Below are 24851 nucleotides of genomic sequence, written 5' to 3' on the forward strand. Positions count from 1 at the left end.
TAACATATATTCCAGCACAGCCTTTGAAGCTGTGAAAGCACAGGTGTGCTGCTACAATGTGCCTCTGGGAACAGATACGACGATTAAGCTCACAGCAGGCAGAGGCCCTGTGACAGACATGGCTCTTAGCCCCTACTAAATAGCGTGATGCACACACACCAACATCCTAGGTGGGAAAATATTTACCCTGATAAAAGAAGTGTCCAGTAGTCGAAACTTATTGTTTCTCTCCTTTGCAAGTGTAAACTACTCTTGCGAAAGCTGGCATCACCCCGACAGACCAGCCTCAATTTGGCATAAGAAAGGAGAAAGAGAATAAAGGAGTACAGAGGTATAAGTAGGGGACCTACAGCACCATGATTTTTGAGTGCTTTTCACTATCTATCTGCTGGTCAGATAAGTGACAGCCTCCCAAGGCTTCTGCAGCTAAGAGGGTCCCTACGCCTTGTCCCTTATTCGTCTTTCCGCGGAATTGAGTGACCGATCCTGGCTTGGCACCGCTGGAATCGAGAGATGCAAGGAGGGTAAGAAGCACCCACACCTGATCTCCTACCTTTAGTGTACACATATTTTGAAATAGAGCTCTATACTTTGTTTTCTTTCTTTGGGATTGTGGCTTCAGTTTTGTAACTTGTTTGTGTGTGTAACATCTCTACATTTAAATAAGTAGGCACTAGCAATTTTGTAACCACATGATTAGAATCTAGCTTAATAAATTTTGGTAACCATTTATGCATAAGCCTGACTTGTTTTCTCTGGTTTACTGTAAAGCAGCCAACACAATTAAAGAACCTCAGCCGTTTTGGCTCTAAAGCCTGGCCATTAGGTGAGAGTACTAAGAGCCTAGCGTTGAGTTGTGCCGCCTCCACGGGGCAAACTCTTGGGGCACCTGTCAGTCAATCCTGGCTGCCCGCTGCGAAGGAGCTCTGAGCTCTAGCAGTTAAAGTCACGGGTGGTTAGGACCTTGGGGCATCCGTCAGCCTAGCCCGGGCTGCCCGCCGCGAAGGGACAGTGCGTCCTAGCAGTTAAAGTCACGGATGGTATAAACGGGCATAGCTGGCACCTCACCAAACATCCTTGGCCATCGGCTAACAGTGTGTGTTGCATCCGATGAAGTGAGCTGTAGCTCACAAAAGCTTATGCGCAAATAAATTTATTAGTCTCTAAGGTGCCACAAGTACTCCTTTTCTTTTTGTGAATACAGACTAACACGGCTGCTACTCTGAAACCAGTAATAATATTACATTGCTAGAGAGGCTAGCTATGTGCAGAAGATTTTGTCGAGCCCTTCCTCACGCTGGTAAGCACTTACTCAGGTACTTCCATTGGCATAAATCACCATCTGGCCTTTAATGACTGATCTGTTATCATTGTTTTTCCTGTTATGTTATAGGACAAATTAAATTTCTACTGCAGAATAGTATAAAATAGGTTTCTTAACAATATTGTTATAACAGTATTAGTATGGTTTAGTCATCAGAAAATTATTATATCATTAGATGTTCTGAAAATAACCCGGTGTTTATTTTCTCTTAGTTTTTACAATTTAATTTATTCATAACTATTTACTATTTGCTTTTGTGAATGTTATTTATATTTTTAAATTAGCCCCCATAAATGCACTTGCCAGTTGACACTTTGGCACTCAGGATAGATTGGTCACCTTCACTTTCTGACTCTCATGCTAGTACAGCATGCTTATTCCTTGGGTTCAAAGAACTGTAGGAGGATGTTCAAATTTTAACAAACCTGCTTTCAGATTTTTTTTTTTTTAAATAATGCAAATATTTCTGTTCAATGTAAGTTTTGTAAACACTCGTTACTCTTTGAACAAATTTAAATTTGGCTCTCCAGCAAGTAAATGGACTGTCCCCAGGAATCTCTCTTTTTCTGTATCCTTTAATTTTAAACAGGAGTCTTCAAACATCATTCAAAACGTAATTCAGTATATTTTCCTTTTTTTAAAAAAATCTTTTTTTGTTTTACTGATGTGCTTTATTGAAGAATCTTTTGATGTTCTATAAGCTGACAGATTCGCCAGCTGCAGTTCAGTTGCTGAAACTGGCCCCTGGAGTGCCTTATCTCAGGATTTTATTACCCAAAACATCTGAAAATCAACCAAATGTTTCCCAGAAAACACTCAAAACCAAGATGCCCAGTCAGGTTAGATAAGAATAGTGTTACACATGATCTCTTTTATAAAAGTTTCACATTAATCTCCCAAAAGAGAGAACAAGTCAAGGAAGACAAACAGTCCTACAGAGCTCACTTTCCTATCACCCGGGTCACGGGTGCTATACTGGGAACTGAATCCCCAAAATAAAAAACAATATTTACATTAATTCCAACATAAATGTATAATCATAGAGGCCAGATTCCCTTCTCCAGATGTTGCTGAAGAGTCAGAGCCTAGTCACAGCTGAGAATTTCCTCAGCAGATGGGAGGATTGAGAATGGCTTCGAGCTCAGCCTGAACCAGCATAGTAGTTTCAGCATCCACCACCCTTCCCTTTGGAGGGGGGGTGACTCAGAATGAGGACAGCAGCCGTCTGCTGGTTCTGAAGTGGCAAATTATATGGTTTCTACAGAGACATACTCATGTGGTGTAAAAGAACCATTGGGCTGCTGTAACTCATGCCATGGCTGCCACAGAATCAAACAGCTATACCAGCTTCCTGGCACCCTCTTCCTACCCCTGCTTGAACAGAGCAGATGCAAGTAGAGAGAAGAATCTACCCATGTGCATATTAACACATATTTAAACACTGAAATGCTTTATATGCATGGTTTAATTCTTTAATAATGAAACTAAGTAAATAAAGTGGTATGTAATTAAATAATTTTGAAGAAATTATAGAAAGTAACCCAATCAATGATACCTCATTATCTCATGCGATTATGTGAAAGTTAACAATACTTTGATTTACTGATACAAAATCTGTCTGTTCTTCAAGGACAAATTTTATAAAGTAACTGCAAGAAGAAACGCTTATAAAGACAAAAGCCAACTACATATTTATCTTTTTTAAAGATAGAAGAGTTAGTTTTCCCATTTAAAAGTTTTAAAATATATGCAGAGAGATTTTGCTCTCTCTAACTGGTACAGCTATGGGTTTGTTTTGAAAACTATGGTTATGTTTAAAATTTTACAGTGAGTGGCTTCCCCTACCCCCTTTTATAAGTGATAATAAGAAAAAATGGGTATTTACTTTTCAGTTTGTTCTTTCATATTTTTAGATGTATTTTGTATGCTTTTACTTTTTTATGGTTTGATATTAACATTTGGATAGAATAATAATTCATTTAATGTATTCTGAAACATTTTAGTGATTTTTAAGATTTTTGTTTTTTGAAAGGGTTAGAATGTGAAAGATTTATATCATGTTTAGCTTTAAATATTGACTTAAATTAATTAGGCTTTATTAATAATGTATGATTTAATTATTTATTATGAAGTATAGAAGAAATTACTTAAACTTTGATCTTAAAATTGGGGAATAAATGGATTTTGTGCAAACCTGGATGTCCCAAACATAGACATTTTTAAAATGTACTTTAATTATTCAGGAATTTAAGAATATGAACTATTGACATGTATCTAGTTCTCATGTATTTAAAGTTTCAGGACAGCAGATCCCTGAATTGACAGTATCATTTGAGAATAAATGCCACCTGCCACCAAACTTAATATAGACACACCTTTTCCAGGCAGTTAGTCAAAGTCTTATCAACTTTATTTGTATATGCATATTTGTATATGTATATTAATTATATTATATATATATATATTATATTATTTATTTGTATATGTATATTCAAAAAATGTGCAGCCAAAACTGTAAGAAATTCCTCAGGCAACTGAACCCAGAAGAGGGCTGATCTATAATGTCATATAAATCAGTGAAAGACAGACATAACAAAGTCCTGATCTCTGCAAAACTTATTGTGTACCTGCCTCAAATTAAAACAGCATGAGTTATGACTTCAGGGCTATATAATCCCTCAGAAACCTGTACAATACCAAAGATATACAACAAATGTGAACAGTCACTTAAATTTATCATGCACAAATGTTGCATTAAAAATAATTAATTTAGAACTTGAGTTATCTAACTTTACTTGCTGAAACATGTTCTGCTCGCATCTAACTCTGAGAATATTTGTGCTTGCAAGAATTTAGTTGCTCCCTTTTCAACAGATTTCACTGGATGTTTCTGTTATGGTGTATGCAGTTCAATGCCTTGGTCTTCCACTTATAACACTTGAATTAACTCCTTCTCTAGGTTTTTCTACACTTTTAATAACCCCCAGATTTTCAATATTATCAATTTATTTTATTTTATTTGTTAGACCAAATGTTTGGGGAAGGGTTTGGAGGATGGATAGACAGAGTTACCAATTGTTTTATCTTAAAATAGTATCCTCCTTCCAGATAACCCAAGCATTGAAAGACATCTGAGAACTTTACTAGTATGCAGTCTGTGCTCTCTGTTTGCATTTCGGTGGCTAGCATATAGATCAAACATTTAATTCATTGCATGTATCATAAATATAAAGGGAAGGGTAAACCCCTTTGAAATCCCTCCTGGCCAGGGGAAAGCTCCTCTCACCTGTAAAGGGTTAAGAAGCTAAAGGTAACCTCGCTGGCACCTGACCAAAATGACCAATGAGGAGACAAGATACTTTCAAAAGCTGGGAGGAGGGAGAGAAACAAAGGGTCTGTGTGTCTGTCTATAGTCTGTCTTTGCGGGGGATAGACCAGGAATGGAGTCTTAGAACTTTTAGTAAGTAATCTAGCTAGGTACGGTTAGATTATGATTTCTTTAAATGGCTGAGAAAAGAACTGTGCTGAGTAGAATAACTATTTCTGTCTGTGTATCTTTTTTGTAACTTAAGGTTTTGCCTAGAGGGGTTCTCTATGTTTTGAATCTAATTACCCTGTAAGGTATCTACCATCCTGATTTTACAGGGGGGATTTCTTTATTTCTATTTACTTCTATTTTTATTAAAAGTCTTCTTGTAAGAAAACTGAATGCTTTTTTCATTGTTCTCAGATCCAAGGGTTTGGGTCTGTGGTCACCTGTGCAAATTGGTGAGGCTTTTTATCCAACATTTCCCAGGAAAGGGGGGGTGCAAGTGTTGGGAGGATTGTTCATTGTTCTTAAGATCCAAGGTCTGGGTCCGTAGTCACCTAGGCAAATGGGTGAGGCTTTTTACCAAACCTTGTCCAGGAAGTGGGGTGCAAGGTTTTGGGAAGTATTTTGGGGGGAAAGACACGTCCAAACAGCTCTTCCCCAGTAACCAGTATTAGTTTGGTGGTGGTAGCGGCCAATCCAAGGACGACAGGTGGAATATTTTGTACCTTGAGGAAGTTTTGACCTAAGCTGGTAAAGATAAGCTTATGAGGTTTTTCATGCAGGTCCCCACATCTGTACCCTAGAGTTCAGAGTGGGGGAGGAATTTTGACAGCATGATTAAGTAGATTTTTGGATGTAGCACAAGTAGTACATCCGCATTTACTATGTATTAAGTCATACTGTTTTTAAAAACACATTGTTGGTCACTTACACTACTATTTTATTCAGAATGTGAAACAAGCTTTGCTTTGTATTTCTGCACCTCTTCCTTAGCTACTGTACTATATATTACAAAAAAACAACCCCCCCCCCAAAAAAAACCAACAAACCAACATAGAATTGTACTCCAACATCCAATCTGAAGACTATAATTCTGCCATTAGGGTTTACCAATATTTGCACATCTACAACATTTTACTCTGCAGTCACTACAAGGAAATTTGCATCATGGTCTTACTGTTTTCCAGTCTTGGCCTTAATACTATGACATTCTTTTAAAAAATTATTTTCCCCATCACATTTATGGCACACTTGACCTAATGCCAAGAAAATATTTTACTTCATATTCCTAACCATAGCTAGCCACTTGCTACCTGGACTAACTGCTCTTTCAATGTTGGGTCCCTTGTGAGCCTAAATCTGCCTTTCCAATTTCACTGCCTCTGGACATCCATAATTAGTATTTCAGGTTAAATAATAACAGCACAGGTGGAGCTAGTCTACTCATTAGAACCTAATGCACAGCAGGTAGTAGTGCAAGCGTGCTATGGCTGGGGAAGGATTTCAGCCCTCATTCAGCAGTCCCTAGACCTTTTAAACTGAGTGGTACTTGGCTCAGTGTGGCAGCCCATGCCTGCTCACACCTGGGGGTAACAGAGAGGGAAGAGAGATCCTCTGCTAATAATATCTTGTAAGGTGCTGAGTCGTGCCAACCCCCCCATCAGGCCTTTAAAGAAACAGGATTAAATACATAATAATACCACTTTGGGAGCTTTCTATTTCTCTTCATTTGCTAAGCCTTTAGGATGCCGCGGGTCACGGGTTCCCTAGGGCTCTGGGGACATTCCTTGTAATGAACGGGGAAGCTCTGGCCAAATAACAGGACTCCAGGAGCTGGAGGCTTCACAGAAACATCACAAACTCTGGCAGCGCTAGGTCACAGTCCCCCTTCCTCCCGCGGGCTCTGCCCCAGGAGGAGCTGGACAGCGTAGAGCAGCCCCACTCGCCTGCCCCGCCCCGCTCTAGCGCCACAGCTCGGCTCTGGGCGCGCTCTAGGAACCATCCGCGCGGGGCGGTGTTTCTGTGGGGAGTGACTTCGGGCGTGACACCGGAAGTGGGGACGTTACCGCGCGGCACGCCGAGAGAGGGCGGCCGGCGGAGAGTGCGGGATTCCCGGGCTGCGCGCTTGATGCGTGACAGCGAGACCGTTACCTGAGCGAGCGGCGCGTGCGGAGCATCCTGAGGTCACCCGGCTCGCGCGCGTAGGGAGATGAACCTGGAGCGGCTGAGGAAGCGGGTCCGGCAGTACATAGATCAGGTGAGGTGACAGCAGCCCGCGCAGCCTCTTCCTCCGCTCGGGTCCTGGTCCTAACCCGGCCCTGACGCCCCCTCGCCCTCTGAGTGGCTGCGGGGCCCGCCGCGGGGAGGTGCGCTCCGGCGGGCGGAGCCTGGGGGTGCGTCTCCGCCCCTGTTTCGTCGGGGCCCCTGGCAGCGGAGCGTGGCCCCGCAGGCGGGTGCGAGAGCCGGGAGCGCAACGGTCTGCTCCGGAGGGAGCCCCGGGCCTCACGCGCGTGTTCGTGGGAAGGTCCCGCGTGCGTCGTGTTAAGTAACGTCACGCACCGAGCAGCGCCGGGCCGTTACTGCCGTGTCGGGGGCGAGGAGGGGCCTCGTGCACGGCACGGGGGGGCCCCGCTCCCCCCGGGCTGGGCAGTGACTGCGGCGTGGTGCGGCGGGACGCTGCCTCGCCTGCCGCAGCAGCCCTGGAAGGGGTGCGGACAACGAGCAGAGAGGGTGGCGGGCCGGTAAATGTTGCCCTGGGGAACTGGATCCTATGGCTGCCTCCGCCACAGCGTTTGTGGGCAAGTGACTTACACCAGCCTTTTCACAGGTGGCCGTTAACAGCCTGTCCCGCTTTCTCTGGGTGCTTGAGACACCTGGGGTCTGATGTGCAGCAGTGCTGCCCACTCACAGCCGCAGCTGAAGTCAATGGGAGGGAGTAGTGCTTGGAACAGATAAAGTGCCATATAATCCGAAGGCCTTTGAAAAATCAGGTCTGATCTGTTTCAAATTGAACAGCGGAATGAGTGGGCAACTAATCTTAGACACTTTGTGCTTCAGTTCGCTGTCTGTAAAATGGGGTCATACGACTCACTTGCTTCACAGGAGTGTTATAAAGATCAGTTAAATCATAGAAAGGTGGGACTGGAAGAATCTCGACAGGTCATCTAGTTCAGTCCCCTGGCTCTGAGGCAGGACTAAATATTACCTAGTAGTCCATTCCTGACAGGTGTTATCTAACCTGCTATTAAAAGTCTCCAGTGATCGAGAGTTATAAATTCTCTAGAAGAAAAGGAGTACTTGTGGCACCTTAGAGACTAACATATTTATATGCTCAAATAAATTTGTTAGTCTCTAAGGTGCCACAAGTACTCCTTTTTGTGAATACAGACTAACACGGCTGCTACTCTGAAACCTATAAATTCTCTAGGTAATTTGTTCTAGTACTTAACTCCTTTCCATTTAGGAAATCTTTCTTAATGTCTAACCTAAATCTCCCTTGCTGCAATTTAATCCCATTACTTCATATCCTGTTCAGTGGTAAAGGAGAGCAATTTATTACCATCCTCTTTACAACAACCTTTTATGCCCTTGAAGACAGTTATCACTTCCCGCTCAGTCTTCTTTTTGCCAGACTAAAGAACCCCACTTTTTAAATTTTCCTTGTTGGTCAAGTTTTCTAGACCTTTAATCATTTTTGTAACTCTCTCTGGATTTTCTTCAAGTTGTCCACATCTTTCCCGAAGTGTGGTACCCAAAAATGGACACTGTACTCCAGTTGAGGTCTTATCAGTGCTAGTAGAGTGGAAGAATTACTTCTTGTGTCTTGCTTACAACACTGCTGTTAATACATCCCAGGGTGATTTTTTTATTATTATTTTGCAGTAGTTTTATTTTGTTGATGCATTCTTAATTTGTGATCCGCTATCATCCCCAGATCCTTTTTTGGAGTACTTCTTCATAGACAGTCAGTTCTCATTTTGTATTTGTGCTTTGATTATTCCTTCCTAAGTGTAGTACTTTACATTTACCCTTATTGAATTTCATCCTATTTATTTCAGAGCATTCCCCCAGTTTGTCAAGATCATTTTGAATTCTAACCCTGTCCTCCAAAGCACTTGCAACACCTCTGAGTGTGGTATCATATGAGTGTATTCTGTATGGCATTATCCAAATAATTTATAAAGATATTGAATAAAATCAGGACAGATCCCTGTGGATCCACTCAATATGCCCTTCGAATTCTACTGTGATCCATTGATAACTATTCTCTGAATATGGTTTTCCAACCACTTGTTGCACCCACCTTACAGTCGGTTTGTCCAGACTATATTTCCCTAGTTTGCTTAATGAGAAGGTCATGTGAGATACTATCAAGAGCCTTACTAAAGTTGAGATATATCAGCTTTACTGCTCCCCCACATCCACATGTTGACTGTTAAGTGTCACCTTATCTTCTAGTTTCTTACAAATTGATTATTTGCTCCATTATCTTTCTGAGTACCAAAGTTAAGCTGACTGGTTTACACATTCCCTGGCTTGTCCTTATTCCCCTTTTTATAGATAGATACTATATTTCCCCTCTTCCAGTCCTCTAGGATCTCTCCTGTCCTTCACAAGTTCTCAAAGATAATCACTAATGGCACAGAGATCTCTTCAGCCAATTCCTTAAGTATTCTAGGATGTATTTCCTCAGGCCCTACTGACTTGAAGACCTCTAACTTATCGAGATAATTCGTAACCTGTTCTTTTCCTATTTTAGTCTCAGATCCTACTGTATTTACACTGATGTTCACTGTGTTAGTCATCCAATTACTGCTAACCTTTTAGGTGAAAACTGAAATGAAAAAGGCATTTAAAACTTCAGCCAGTCCCGTATTTTCTGTTATTGCCTTTCCCTTCTGATTGAATAATGGGCCAACCCTGTCCTTGGTCTTCCTCTTGCATCTAATGTATTTGTAAAATGTTTTCTTGTTACCCTCTCTGTCCCTACCTAGTTTAATCTCATTTTGTGATTGGTCTTTCTAATTTGTCCCTACACACTTATGTTGCTTTTAATGTTTGAAGCACTGTAATTCTATGATAGAGGCCATAGAAAAGCCAATGAGGAAATTAGTAATTTTCTTCAGAGAAGGGTTTGAATAGCGTACAGTAAATAAGGCTTAGGGCCACGCATTGAACAAGGAGGTGAAAACAGAATATTGCTGCTCATCATGAGCACTGGAAAAAAGCTCACTAGAGTATTTTTTTAATTGCAAATTAAAAAATGTTTTTAATAACCTTGTTTTTAGAGACCGCTTTAAGAAATAGGCTGAAGCAGATAACCCATATGGAAAATCTTGGCCCAAATGGTTAAAGTTTGATGAAGTTGTAAGCAATTGAAATCAGGACCTTATAGTGGGATGTGTTGGATAACCTTAATAATAGGCTCTGCTATTAGCCCTGCCTATATCTGACATTTATATAGCATCTTTCTTCTTGAAAGTTCTTAAAGCACTTTATACCCTTTAGCCTTAGAGATTTCATGCAGTCCCTTCCAAGATGGAGGGCCACAACAAATGGTATAGGACATGCAGTCTGAAAAAATTCCCATACATTGTGAATATTGCTTCATTCAGATCCCAAATTCTTGTTTAGTTACTGACAACACCATTAGTGCAGAGTTAAGATTACCTGGTTGTATCTTGTGCTCTTCCAAAACATCAAATTCAGAAAAACTCAAACTTCTGAAAACCAGGAAATAAAGAGTTAAGGTACATGCCCACTCAACCTTAACTCTGACCCCTGGACCAGCAGTAGCCACTGAGAATTATCTGTGTGCAGTGCAGCTGCATTTACTGTGTTAAGTGCAGCTGTATTAAATATTGGATGGATTAATTGGAGCAGTTTGTCAAAGCTGTGATACGGTGACTTCTTGGGGAGTTGTGCCCTCTCCCCGGAGGATTAGCTCCTCTCCCTGACCCCTGGTGTGTATGATCAAAGGCAAGATGTGCAGGTGTATCTTGGTAGATCCAGTATGCCTTATTTCAGCACTAGGGTTTGTCAGTTGTGGGGCATATGGGTCTAGCCTTGGGAATTGTCAGCAGTTAGGTGAGAGATGAGTGTGGATCACTGTTCCCTCTAAGCTGTGTACATGTGTCCGCGCACACAGATCCTAAACCCCAGGCACACGGTGAAACACTGCACGTACAAAAAATGAAATACTACATCGGAGCCAGGCCAAAATATCATTTACGGGCGACTTTTGACATTGTTCACCCGCCATCTATCAACACAGCCAGATTCTACTATCTGGCAAGGCGGGGAAAGGGAAAGGAGGTTAAATTTCCTTTTTCTAAGTATTTAAAAATGACATTTATAGAATAACATAATGTAAAACTATTATCACAAATTGCAAATTAAAAGTTTTTAAATGTATAAGCATTTTACTCGCTTGGGCGCATTTGTCTCATGGAGCACAAATTTGAACTCTGCTTCAAAAATTTGCACAGAAGAAATTTTTTGCGCACACGGCCTGTCAAAAATTAGAGGGAACATTGGTGTGGACTGTGAGTTTAATGATAGGTAAGTGAAAATATAGTGTTTGGCATTATCATAGAATCATAGAATATCAGGGTTGGAAGGGACCTCAGGAGGTCATCTAGACCAACCCCCTGCTCAAAGCAGAACCAATCCCCAATTAAATCATCCCAGCCAGGGCTTTGTCAAGCCTGACCTTAAAAACTTCTAAGGAAGGAGATTCTACCACCTCCCTAGGTAACGCATTATGTACATAAGGGTAAAGTGACTGTAGAAGGGTTTTAAGTTTTAGCAGACGTGGTGTTTCCTGTGGAGTAGAATAAGTGTCAGAGGAGAATCTGGGGCTGAGAGACACCCTCTGCCCCAATGCCTCCCACATGCCATGCCAGCCACCTCCATATCACCCACCTCCTTCTCCACTTCTTCTGTTTCCAGGATCACTCCAGAAGGAGAAATGGCAGTTACTGAGATGTCATTTCTCCTTCTGGAGTGGGGAAACCGTGTCAGAAGTATCAGAATGCTGTTCCTACTCCCCCAACAAATGCCAAAACAGTATTCAAGCATGGCTCAAACCCTCATTTCTCCTCCTTTCCTAGCAAGCATTGGACTGTATCATTTTTTTTAAAATAGTTTGAATGTGTTCTGAATTTTCAACAGTAGTCTGATTAAGTTCTCCTCTCCCCCAAACAATACCCTCTGACAGAGCATGTCTAAATTTCATTTTCAGACTTCTGCTAGAGTTGGGTTTGAATTTATAGTGACTGGGTATTGCTCATGTTCAGTGGCCATAGCATGTCTTCTTGAGTTACACGGGTCCTGAGTGTCATGTCTGGTTTACAGTCTCTCAGGCACTCTGCACATGCCTGGACAAATCCATTTGGTGCATGAGCATTAGGTTTGCACCTGACTGTAGAACCAGACTCTTTGTTGAATAGTGTTTCCAATATTGCTTCCCCAAAGTGCCCTACGCTAACTGCGTCAATGTTAAGTGATTGAGACCCATGGTTTGACCGAGGTGTGCACAAAAAGCACTGGTAGAATCTGTCAACCCTAAGAAAAGCTTTGTTGTTTGGGGAACTATATCTCAAACTGCTTGGTAAAAGACCCCAAATTTGGATCATTAACCCAACCCTCTGCCCCATAAGACACACCAAATTTGAAGGCAATATGAATAACCATGCAGATTTTTGGGCATGTTGAAGAGTTTCCCTTTAAATAGAAAGCAACTCTTAATCTTATCTGTAGCAGAGCTGGCTCTCCATTATAATCAAATGCTATTCTTCCATCTCTCCTATTCCCAGGATTCACAGTAAAGCCCCCTGCCTCAATTTAGGGCAAATCATAAATGTTTGGGGAGTGCCCTAAGAAGTCTTTACAAACACGTTAACTACTTTGACTTATTTGGCAATCAGTTAACTCAAGGTTTTTGTTTTTGTTTTTTTAAGGTAGCTTAGGTAGTCACCAATGAAGACTCTGGAGTTATGCTCCACCTTTAGTAATAGCAAGACATATGAAGCTAAATAATATATTTAAATACAAACCCTAACATTTCTAACATTCTTTTCCAGCAACAGTATCAAAGTGCCTTGTTTTGGGCAGACAAAGTTGCTTCACTGTCTCATGGTAAGTAATCGTTACGTTTTATTTCACTTAATTTAAAATATTAGTTTCATGAAAACTTTTACCTGCGATAATTTATTCAGCTTCTTGTATATTGTTGAGGTTCCATTTTATATTTTATATTGTTGTGAGCCTCTCTGCAATACCATCTACCCACGTAGAGCATTAGATTTTTGATCTGCTAGATTAGATAGTATGCAGTTCAGCATTCATGCATGTTTGACACCTGTGCTTGAAAAATGTACTCTAACTACTAGTGCAGGAACAAAGCCTCTTTCCCAGGCTGAAAAACATTCTGTCCTTCAGGGCTTGGAAATGCATGGAGCGTCAACTCCTTCCACTTGGAGAAATCTCTATTACTTGCAAGAACCTTTTTGCAGATTCATAAACACTGAAATTAAAAATAATTAATTTTTATAATTTAGTCCAGTCCGCTGCCAATGCAAGATTGTTTCCGCAGTACCTCTTCTAGTGCTTAGTCTATTTCAGTGGTGGCCAAACTTACTGACCCTCCGAGCCACATATGACAGTCTTCAGAAAGCTCAAGCCCCAAGCCCCAGCAGGCACACCCCATGGAAAGACCCCCATCTACACTGGGCAGATGCAAGAGGAGATGTGTGGGGAGGGTACATGGGGATGCCCCCCAGATTTTTGCCAGGGTTTGCTGGTCCCGCTCTGTCACATGGGGCCACTGGGCCCCCTTCTTGCATGGCAGCTCCTAGAGTCTGTAAGCTGGGAGCTGCAACTGTGGGGAGAGGCAGTGGCAAACAGCTGGGAGAAGCAGGGAGAGCTACTGCTTTTGCTGCTGCCTCTCCCCGTGGAGCTAAAGTAGTGACCCCTCCCTGCAGCTCCCACCTGTTTGCCACTGCCTCTCCATGCAAAGCTAACACCTGGGAGCTGCAGGGAGGAGCCACTGAGGGTAAGAGGGCGGTATGACTCAAGCTGTTGTGGGGGGTGGGCTTTAAATTTTGTCCCCTCCCCCACTCTCAGCAGGCACCAGTCATCTCTGGCAGAGGCCCCTAGCCCATCATGCGGCTGCAGGGCAGAAGCCCTGAGCTCCTCCCCAGCCTGGTAGGCGGAGAATGGGGGTGCAGTGGGGGCTTCGGGAGCCACACTTTAACTGTAAAAGAGCCACAGTTTGGCCACACCTGGTCTATTGGATTTATGGGGTAGTAATTGATAGGGTAACTTTTCTTTCCTTTTAAATCATTTTTGCTTTTCTTCAATATTGAAGACTCTCTCAGTGCATCATGACTCTTTTTAAATATAGTTTTCGGTAAGTGCATGTCACCTGGACCAAATTATTTGTCCATGTTTAGATTTTGGAGTATTTCCTTACCTGCTCTTTATATCTTTTTTGCAATGGCCTTATTACTTACTAAGTACCTGATCCTTCAAATGGGATTACTCACAGTGTGTAAAGTTAAGCACATGCATAAGTTTTGGGATCAGGACCTAATTGTCACACTTCTAGAACTTGAAAATAATATTTTGCTTTTGCAGGCACTAATTTCTGCACAAACTTTGAAAGATAAAAAGGTTAAAAGTGTGTTTTCTGCTGTTAGTGCATTCAAAGTCTGGAGTCCCCTATAGCATACAGATGTTATTTTTCTCTTTTCCACATCAATTTTATTTCCCTCTGTTACTTATGGTATGCAGACTGGTGGTAGATTTTTTTTTTTTTACATCCTTGTTTGCTGCTGATAGTGCGTACAGTCTTAGTGTTAGGGTTTGATTTAATTCTTAAAATTTCTTATTTCTGAGATGTCCAAAGAGATGCATTTTATTTTTAGAGTAATTTCTTGAGATGACTAGTTTTGACGAAGAGCAGTATACGGAGATCTTTTTAATGACCTGAAAATGTCTATGCCATACAAAATTATGATAAAAACATGTGTTTTAGGATTGTACTTAATGGGATTATATATATATATAAAATATATATATATATTTTTAGAGGAACCTCAGGACATCTATTGGCTGGCCCAATGTCTCTACCTGACAGCTCAGTATCATAGGGCAGCACATGCCCTTCGATCACGCAAGCTAGATAAGGTAAGTAATTTCAAACAAGAAATAATACTTTTTTTATTTATTTGGAACCATAGTGCTATACCTGGTGCTAAATAGCAGGTGAACTGTGCTAAATGCACTATAGGTTCTTTACCTTCAGAGCTAACAATCCAGATTTAAAGGAAGAGTGGTTACGTAAACTGCATAATGTAAGGTCATGGTGAGAGAATGATATATAGAGAAGAGAAAAGGGCCAAGGGCTGACATGTGCAGGGACCAATAGATTTAGGGAAGGGACTGTGTGCTGTTCTAGTTCTCCTCCCACTTGAACTAGAATTGTGGAAATCAAAAGAAGAGGAAGTGCCACCCGAGTTGGAGAGGTTCAAATTAATATAGTATAGAAGAAATTTACAAACTGGGATAGAAGGTCATTAGTGATTTTGGTCAGGGAAGTTTTGCTGAGGTGGAAAGGATGAACCACACTGGAGGAGATAAAGGAGAGAGAGTCGAGGGAATCTAGCAGTTTGGGTAGATTACATGCCCTATGACTAAAGTCAAAAGATAGGAAGAAAATAGGGTGGTGTATAAGAGAGTGCTTGTAGGGGAAGGGTCATAGGGAAAGAGTATGTCAGCATAAGGGAAATGGAGGGGATAAGATAGGGTTAAGGAGACAGGATGATGTGTTGAGGTTTCCCCATTTCCTGTCTTCCTCAAGAGTTAGAGACTTGAGAGAATGATTTGGGGAAGTAAGAAAGAAATCATTAGTCAGAAGAAGAACAGACATTGATGTAGGAATAATAGCTTTTTGCTGTTAATACTAGGGAGTTTTGTTTGTAGCTTCCTTGATAAGTATATTTCAAACCTCTTTATTTCTCTTAGTTGTATGAAGCATGTCGATACCTTGCTGCTAGATGTCATGTAAGTATATATTTTAGTTTATATTGGATAAAATCAAACTAAACAAAGCATGCTACATAAATACGCAAACCACATATGGCACACTTTACGCTAGAAGGGGAATATTTAGAGGTCTAAATTTGGGGATTGAAACGCTTATACTCACTGGAACTACAGGTTCAAATCCTGTGAGAGAAGACTTATTCCCTCATCCTTGTAAGATGGGTAAACTGAGTTCCATGCAACATGCTGTGTGTTACTCCTGCGGGAATTCTGCACCACTGTGCAATGCAGAATTTTGCAGAAATTAATATTGTGTATGCAGAATTTCCTTTCTGCCACAGAAATGGGCTGCAGAGCTGCTGGCCGCCACTAGGGGACCTGGCAGAGACCAGCTCGCACATAGAAGAGGTTGTTGGGGGGATAGGGAGGGAGCTAGAGGGTTCCCGGCAGCTGCAGTTCCCCGCATGCCCTGAGGGAAGGAGATGTCGGCACTCAGGAAACTCCACACAAGGCTGGGACCCAGCATCAGGCTGTTTCATCCTCTGGATCCCTGGGCTCTGAGGGGTAGGGGGGCAGGTGTCTGGGCTGGGGGGGGCCACAGCTGGGCTCTGGGGGAGGGAAGGGGTACGGGTGTCTGGGCTGGGGGGGCCACAGCTGGGCTCTGGGGGGGGTGCGGGTGTCTGGACTAGGGGGGCCCCATGGCTGGCCATTGCGGGGGAGGGGTTGTGGGTGTCTGACCTGCTGGCTGGGCTCAGGGTGTGGGGGCAGAGAAACAGAAACTGGGTTGTCATAGGCATTTCTTTTACTGTCTACTCCTGGGGGGAAATTTTTTGTGTCTGTATTGTTACAAACATACTTGCTGACAGGTATTTTGAAATAAATTAACAAAATAATTGAAACTGGTGTGATTATATAGAGTTATTTTGACAAATAAAATTTGAAGAATTTTAAAATATTGTGCGCAGAATTTTAATTTTTTTGGCGTAGAATTCCCCCACTAGTAGCATGTAGGTCTCTTGAATGAGACCAAAGAACAACAAATTTCTGGCTGCTCAGCAAGGGTTCTATAGGTCCCAGGACACTTTCTTTAGAACATGTTGTCCACGCTCCAGAATTTTCCTCCTCCCTAATAATGTATAGTGTGGTTTATTCTGGTTGGTTGCTGAATTCTGCCCCACAGGTAGCTTTGTTTTATTGGTGCTATAAGTATGTAGTCGCGGTATGCTTTCGGTCCCTTCTGAATGGAAAGTGCTATCTAAACAAAGTGCAACCAAAGAAATAAAATTGTCTGGAGGATGAGAAAAATAAATAGAACAGCATGTATTTTGATTGATTGTAACTCGGGCTGTCGATTAATTGCAGTTAACTGGAAAAAATTAATCTTGATTTTAAAAAAATTGCTTTTAATTGCAGTGTTAATAGAATACAAATTGAAATTTATTAACTTTTTCTGATGTTTTTCTACATTTTTCAAATATATTGATTTCAATTACAACACAGTATACGAAGTAGACAGTGCTCACTTTGTATGGTTGTTTTTTATTACAAATATTCACACTGTAAAAATGGCAAACAAAAGAAATAGTATTTTTCAGTTCACCTCATACAAGTACTGTAGTGCAGTCTTTTTATGGTGAAAGTGCAACTTACAAATGTAGATTGTTTTGTTTTTGAGTGCAGTTATTGTAACAAAAAAATTGTAAAACTGTAGCGCTTAAAAGTCCACTCAGTCCTACTTCTTGTTCAGCCAATCACTAAGACAAACAAGTTTGTTTACATTTGCAGGAGATAATGCTGCCCGCTTCTTGTTTACAATATAACCTAAAAGTGAGAACAGCTGTTCGCATGACACTTTTGTAGCTGGCATTGCAAGGTATTTACGTGCCAGATATGCTAAACGTTTGTATGTCCCTTCATGCTTCGGCCACCATTACAGAGGACATGCTTCCATGCTGCTGATGCTCGTTAAAAAAATAATGCATTAATTAAATTTGTGACTGAACTCCTTGGAGGAGAATTGTATGTCTCCTACTCTGTTTTACCTGTATTCTGCCATATATTTCATATTATAGCAATCTCTGATGATGACCCAGCACGTTTGTTTTAAGAACACTTTCACTGTAGATTTGACAAAACGCAAAGAAGGTACCAATGTGAGATTTCTAAAGATAGCTACAGCACTAGACCCAAGGTTTAAGAATCTGAAATGCCTTCCAAAATCTCAGAGGGACGAGGTGTAGAGCATGCTTTCAGAAGTCTTAAAAGAGCAACACTCCGATGCGGAAACTACAGAACCCAAACCACCAAAAAAGAAAATCAGCGTTCTGCTGGTGGCATCTGACTAGGATGATGAAAATGAACATGCATCAGGCCGCACTGCTTTGGATGGTTTTGGAGCAGAACCTGCCATCAGCATGGACGCATGTCCCTAGAAATGGTTGTTGAAGCATGATGGGACATATGAATCTTTAGTGCATTTGTACATAATTCTACATTTGTAAGCACAACTTTCATGATAAAGAGATTACGCTTCAGTACTTGTATTAGGTGAATTGAAAAATACTATTACTTTTGTTTTTTACAGTGCAAATACTTATAATAAAAAATAAATATAAAGTGAGCACTGTACACTTTGTATTCTGTGTTGTAACTGAAATCAATATATTTGAAAATGTAGAAGATATCCATAACTATTTACATAAATGGTACTCTATTACCGTTGAACAGAACGATTAATCTTTTTAATCGCACAACATTCCTAATTGTAACAAATGATAGAAAATCCTATCTTAATGCATTTTAAGGTAGGTTTGTATACTTCTGTGATCACATAATACTAGGCTGTATGATCATTCTGCAGGTATTTATTTTCCAAATGTTTGGTTGAGCAATACTGAAATATTGTGAATTGTTAGTGTAATTGTAGTTGCCTCCGATGAAGTGAGCTGTAGCTCACGAAAGCTTATGCTCAAATAAATTGGTTAATCTCTAAGGTGCCACAAGTACTCCTTTTCTTTTTGTGAATACAGACTAACACGGCTGTTACTCTGAAACCTGTTAGTGTAAGGTGGTCTGTCAGGGAGGGAGACCACGCCCCCTCGCTACAATGCCTCGGGGGTGACTCAGTTCACAGGGGAATTAGCTGACAGTTAGTGGGCCCAAGCCTTTAGGCCAGCCAGCAATTGAGTCTGAGCCTCAGCCAGGGCGTGCAGCCAAAAATTAAGCAGTCTAGGGGGATCAGCTCTCTGGCGGGGCAGACAGAAAACCCATCTAGCGTCCTAGCTCGGGTGAACGTCAGACCTACGCAGGCCTCTTGGCCCAAAGGTGGGGAGGCTGCCACCTCCAAGGTTGGGGTGGCAGGGAGGGTAGGGGGACGCAGGTCCACCTGACTCCACGGCATCCCAGCTCAGGGCCTTAACAGTGGCAGAGTGGTCCACCACTGGGTCAGCGGGGAGTCTGTCCGCAACACGCTTGCAGTCAGTTATGCAACCAAACCCTATTTGGCTTCCCTGGGCTCCTTCCTACACTCCCATTCAGGGAGTACCTGGGTTCTGGGGTCATTCGTCTCACTGAGGTAAAAGACTAGTGGCAGCCCCAACAGTTCCTCGGTGTCCCTGGTGCCTGGCAGCTCCGGCAGTCCCTCCATGTCTCTGGCGCTGTAGCAGCCTCTGTCAGCTCTGAGCTCCGGCAGTGGGTGTGTGAGGGAGATGTCCTGCTTCTCCGGCAGTTCTCCTCCAACTGTGTCAGAAGGCCTGCCTTTTATATTTCTGGTTCCTGTCCTGCCCCTCTGCTTCTGGCAGTGTGGTCTCAGGTTTCCCAGCTCTGCCCACCAGGAGGTGGTTGCAGCTCTCTCCCCGTCAGGGAGGGAGACCAGGCCCTCCCACTACAGTTAGATTATGATGGTAAACTGGTATACATCTAAATAAAGATATGCCAAAATGTGGAGTGGCTTGGCCTACCAACTCTATAATTTTTACTTGCCATAGTCTAATTATTGGTGTTTTAATTTTAAATGCTTAACATCTTACCCTTGTTTTTCTCTGTAGTATGCTGCAAAAGAGCATCAACAGGCTCTTGATATTCTTGACATGGAAGAGCCAATCAACAAAAGACTATTTGAAAAATACTTGAAGGATGAAAGTGGGTTGAAAGACTCTACCAGTGACTGGGAGATGTCACAATCCTCTGTAGGTAGCATTTTCAAAACATGAGGTTTTCATGGTTGAAGAAGAATGTTAATATTATACAGGGATTTATCAGAAAGCAATGTCTTTGGCATCTGGACTTGAAATTGAATGTGTGTTTGACTTTTATTATAGGATAATGAATATTTATTCCAGAAGTATTATGTTTTTTCTCCATTTAGTCAGCAATCTATATTACTAGCTGCCTTTATTATTGTCTACATTAAATGATAATCCTGGTTTGTCACTATTACTAGTGTTGTGCAACTGCTTGCTCAGAATTAATAATTGAGAATTTCTAGGGAGTTCTGTGTAATCTATTTCAGTTTTAAAATAAATAAATTCTAGGTCTTCCAGATATGATTCGAGCCTTGACAATGTAAACTGTCATCTCTTTCAGTTGGACTGCAGATTCTTGGAGATAAATAACAATAAGGGAATGAATTTCCTCTGCCTTTTAAATATTGTAATGAGGCGTTAACACTGTGTAACGGATTTGCACTCACCTCTCGCGAGCACCTGCTGGCCGAGTGCGTGTGCCTGCACTCTCTCTACCTGTTTGTGGTGGGTCTTCACTGATTGAGCCATCTGGCCAAGTCATACACTGTCTGTCTGTGAGATAAAATCAAAGCAAACCCCTCTCTCAGTGCCCTCTGTAATGTCTTTCTGTTTGTCCGTGCTCCAGAATAGAGCAGTGCCCCAGGGCTCCTTCCCTGGAGGCAATGTCTTTGCTCTCTGAAGGCCTTTCTGGCCCTAGCTCTTCAGTTGGGCCACTACAGTTCAGTTCCCCCTCTGGGGTGCCTCAATGTTCAGGCCACTTCCCCTAGTGACTAATAGGGGGTTCGCGGGCCCCGGGCCCACTCACTATTCTAGGTCCCAACCCAGGGACCTGTAGATAGCAGCTTTCACTGTGTCCCTTTATCTAAATCACACTGCTGCTGTAATTTTCTGAGCTACTTCCACACTGTCCTGTGCTGTCTTCACCCTTGTCTCAGGGCCTTTTCCAGATGGAATCCCTGCAACCAGCTCAGGGCTCCTTCTCACTCTTCCCGGCTTCTAGCAGCACTAACTCAGTTGAGGTCCTGCAGCTCCCTCAGCCAGCCACACACCATCCACACTCCTTCAGCTCTAGCAAGAAACTGAACTCACTCTGGCCCTGCAGCTCTTCTTATACTAGCCTACTGGGCCCTGATTGGCTACTTCCCACACAGCTGCTCTAGGTAGCTTGAAGGACCTCTCTACTGCCCTTTTCTGGGGATGGGTGTAGCAGGGCCACAAGGTCTCCAGCAGGGGGCCTCAGAGCCTAGTCCACCCCGTCACACACTGGCTGTGTCTTCATTAGGAATACAGCAGCACAGCTGCAACTGAACTGCTGTAGCACTTCATTGTAGGCACTCACTACAGCGATGGGAGGGTTTCTACCATCACTGTAGTTAATTCACTTCCTTGAGAGGCAATAGCTAGGTATGGGCATAGTTGGGGTGGGGGGGCAGGCGGTGTGTTGCCCCCCTCCCCACCCCACCCCAAACTGCAAGCCTCAGGCAGGTGCAGAATTTGCCCGCCCATGCATGGCCCCATTGGCCTGACTGGAGCTGTCCCCCCAACTATAGAAGTCAAACTATGCTTGTGTAGTTAGGTCAGTGGAGAATTCTTCCATCAACCTAGCACTGTCTACACCAGGGGTTAGATTGACATAACTACATCATGCAAGGGTGGATTTTTCATTACCCCGTGCAACACAGTTATGTTGACCTAACTTTTTAGTGTAGACCTGGCCTTCATTGCTTCTGTCAATGGGGCATTGCTTGACTACACTTGAGTATTAATTTAGATTAAGTTAGCGTGTGCATTTAAAGTGTAAAACTCCAAGTGTAGACAGACCCTTAAATACCAGCATTTAATGTCACTTACCTGCTTGCAGTAGCAATTAGGAAGTTGCCCTTGGGGAGCTGGAGTACCATCATGGGCTGAACCATCAACTTCTCTAGGATTTAAGATTTAATTTTAATTGTGGTTTCAGTGGTAATATTTCAGATGTGAACATAAAGCGTGCCATCCTCTTGAGTGACAGACATATCTCCATGCAATACCATGCTTCTGGTATTACTCATAGGTTTCTCAAGAAACACCAGAGCGAAACTGAAAAGTTAAGACAATTTGGGCTGTAATAAAAGAGGTTATCTTCCGGTTGTGAAACAGTATAGTAGAATTAGTGCTCTCTTTAATAACCCTCAAGGGCTTTTGTTTGAATTATTGCATATTAGTCTACTTATTTTTGTCATGTATTTAACCAATTCTTGTTAATGTTTGGCTGTAGACAGCTTAATGTAGTATTCATTTTGGTTTTAGATTATTAGTAACAATGTTATATATCAAGGCAGTATTTAAAAACCAGATTCCATCATATATTAAATGCTTTTTACTTTTCAGGTAGTCTATTTCATTTGTGCTCAAAACCAAATTATATACATTGATTCAGTGTCTGACCTCCAGCCCTGCTTTTCCATCACTAGATCAAGAGTTCTATTTGCCTTTTGCGAGGGAAGATCTATGATGCTCTGGATAATAGAACCCTGGCCACGTACAGCTACAAAGAAGCCTTGAAGCTTGATGTTTACTGCTTTGAAGCATTTGACTTTTTAACATCACACCATATGCTAACAGCACAAGAAGGTTTGGATTAGCGGTGTTTGTTTCTCAAATATAAATGAAATCATCTCCAGTTTCACCATACATTTTGTCCAGTAGATGAAAGTTAGAATAATCAGTTTGAAATTACTTTGAGAGAATATTCCATGCCCAAATATTAGCAACTCTTTGCTTATGTTAAATGGGCAAAAACTGTTAATCATTTAAGCTGTAGGTTTCAGGAAAAAATAACCACCAGTGTTTCTCAACCTGTTGAGCACAACCAACGGGTGGGTCATGAGGGTATGACCAATGGGTCTCATAAACTGATAATCAATAAAATTTTCCAGGCGCTAGGAGCAAGACAGCAAGCAGCCCTTCCACCTCCTAACTAGTACCTCCTGCAGCCCCAGTGCTCCCTAGTCAGAGTTAGCAGCCTTTTTTTAGGTGATCTCTTTTGAAGCAAAAAAGGATTGTGGGATTTGGGTAGCTTATGGCAAGAAACCACAGTTGGATTTGGCATCGTGGATGCCAAAATGTTGTGAATCCTTGCTTTAGACAGCATTTTGCATTTCAGTGAACAACCTTAGCTTACAGCATAAGTATAAAACAGTAGGCTGTGATACTCCATCTTTATGTTAACTTTAATTTAGAACTGTAGAAAAAGAGGGACTGAAAACAAAGAAGATTCAGTCATTTACTTCCATATCTCTCAGTATTATCATAGCAGAGTGCAGTCAGTCACGTTTAGTGTATTTAAGATGTGCTGTTTTCTTTGTGGTATTGGGGTGAACATCACAAAACTTTTCACAGCCCTTGCGTTCAATGAAAATCAGTTCTTTACAACTTGTTGAATTTTATTTTTTTGTTTACTTCAAACATAGTTTACCCCAGGTTCATATTTTTTAATTAACACAGAAAAAGAGCTTCTTGAATCTCTACCTCTTGGTAAACAGTGTACAGAAGAAGAACAAGAATTGCTTCATTTTCTGTTTGAGAACAAACTGAAAAAGGTAAAAATCTGATTAATCCTATGGAAATCTTGACTTCATATGTAAGTATCATACAATACTGTTTTTGTCCTTAGCTTCAAAAATATAATTTAAAAATTCTTTTTTATGGTGTTATGACCTAATTGCCATTATAGCTCTCCATTAATAGAAGTGTGTAACAATTTCGTATACATTTCCTTTAATGTATATTATAGCCTTACTTAATAGAACCGTCTAATTCTGGCTAACTTTAAATGCATTGCTTCCAAAATGCTTTTTTCTGGAGATAACATTGTAGCATAGGCCAGCATGGAACAGTTAGTGCTATAAGAAAAGGAGTACTTGTGGCACCTTAGAGACTAACCAATTTATCTGAGCATAGGCTGTAGCTCACGAAAGCTTACTCCTTTTCTTTTTGCGAATACAGACTAACACGGCTGCTACTCTGAAACCAGTTAGTGCTATGACACTCACAGCATTGCGTCCTTTTCGGAGACACTCCTTCAAATTCTGACAGTCAAATATCTTTCATTTTTGGAAGTTGCTTATGCCAAATGTGTCATAAAGAAATGCATTACCTAAAAGTTACAGTTTTATACTCAATATTGGCTTTTTATATGGAGTCAAAATTTTGAGGTTCAGAGGTCCTTAAATTATCATTTTCAGAACTAAAAACAAATATTGATAGAACGATGCTTGGGTTTTCCCATTTTATATCATATTTATGTTACAATTATGTTTTTCAGTATAATAAGCCAAGTGAAACAATAATTCCTGAATCTGTAGATGGTCTTCAGGACAATCTGGATGTAGTAGTGTCCCTAGCTGAAAGGCATTATTATAACTGTGACTTCAAAATGTGCTACAAGCTTACTTCTGTGTAAGTACATGAAAAAACTTTGATATTTATTTGAATTTTCATTTTGCTACTTTTCAGATGGCATGCAGAAATAAACTCTGTATAACCACAAGTTCACCCAAATATATTATTGACTCAGTTGTCTAATGTATATTTTGCAAGCTAATATCTCATCTACAGTAAACATGCAGTTGACTCTAGCATTTGGCGTTGTAAAAGTACATTTGTTTTACTGTGTGGCACAAAGCAAAATACTTGAGCTTTATATAATGCTGCCTTATGTTAATCCCTACATTTTCTCCAGGTGAGCCCTCTTAAAATAGTTGTCTTATGAAATGAAGGTTTGAAAGTTTTAACTTTTATTTCAAAATATAGTAAATCTTTTGGTTGATCAAACCAAGCCAAGACATTGCCATATGGGATACAACCTTGAGTCCAGTACTGGTATGGTTTGGGAATACTGCAGAGGCATAATACTAAGCCCTGTTGGGAAGTGCAGCAC

General features: G+C 41.4%; 2 protein-coding genes across 3 annotated transcripts in view; one reads left to right on the top strand and one right to left on the bottom strand.

Annotated features, from left to right (window-relative positions):
* RASA3 (RAS p21 protein activator 3) overlaps positions 1–6866 on the bottom strand; it is a 262533-nt gene extending 255667 nt beyond the window's left edge. The window contains exon 1 of the mRNA XM_084627979.1: positions 6789–6866. The gene's annotated coding sequence lies outside the window, so the exon portion shown is untranslated. The remainder of the gene's footprint in view (positions 1–6788) is intronic.
* Positions 6762–24851, top strand: part of CDC16 (cell division cycle 16) — a 65518-nt gene continuing 47428 nt past the window's right edge. Inside the window, exons 1-8 of one of the 2 annotated variants that reach the window (XM_084627997.1) lie at positions 6762–6894; positions 12722–12776; positions 14731–14828; positions 15666–15704; positions 19733–19873; positions 22384–22543; positions 23417–23511; positions 24237–24370. In XM_084627997.1, the coding sequence (XP_084484123.1) occupies positions 6847–6894; positions 12722–12776; positions 14731–14828; positions 15666–15704; positions 19733–19873; positions 22384–22543; positions 23417–23511; positions 24237–24370 (770 nt within the window). In that variant the 5' untranslated portion in view covers positions 6762–6846. Of the gene's footprint in view, positions 6895–7288; positions 7436–12721; positions 12777–14730; positions 14829–15665; positions 15705–19732; positions 19874–22383; positions 22544–23416; positions 23512–24236; positions 24371–24851 lie in introns of those variants that run through there. The other variant, XM_084627998.1, reaches the window with a different exon arrangement.

The sequence above is a fragment of the Lepidochelys olivacea genome (assembly GCF_965140295.1).
Source record: "Lepidochelys olivacea isolate rLepOli2 genome assembly, chromosome: 1".
In the NCBI taxonomy this organism is placed as follows: Eukaryota; Metazoa; Chordata; order Testudines; family Cheloniidae; genus Lepidochelys; species Lepidochelys olivacea.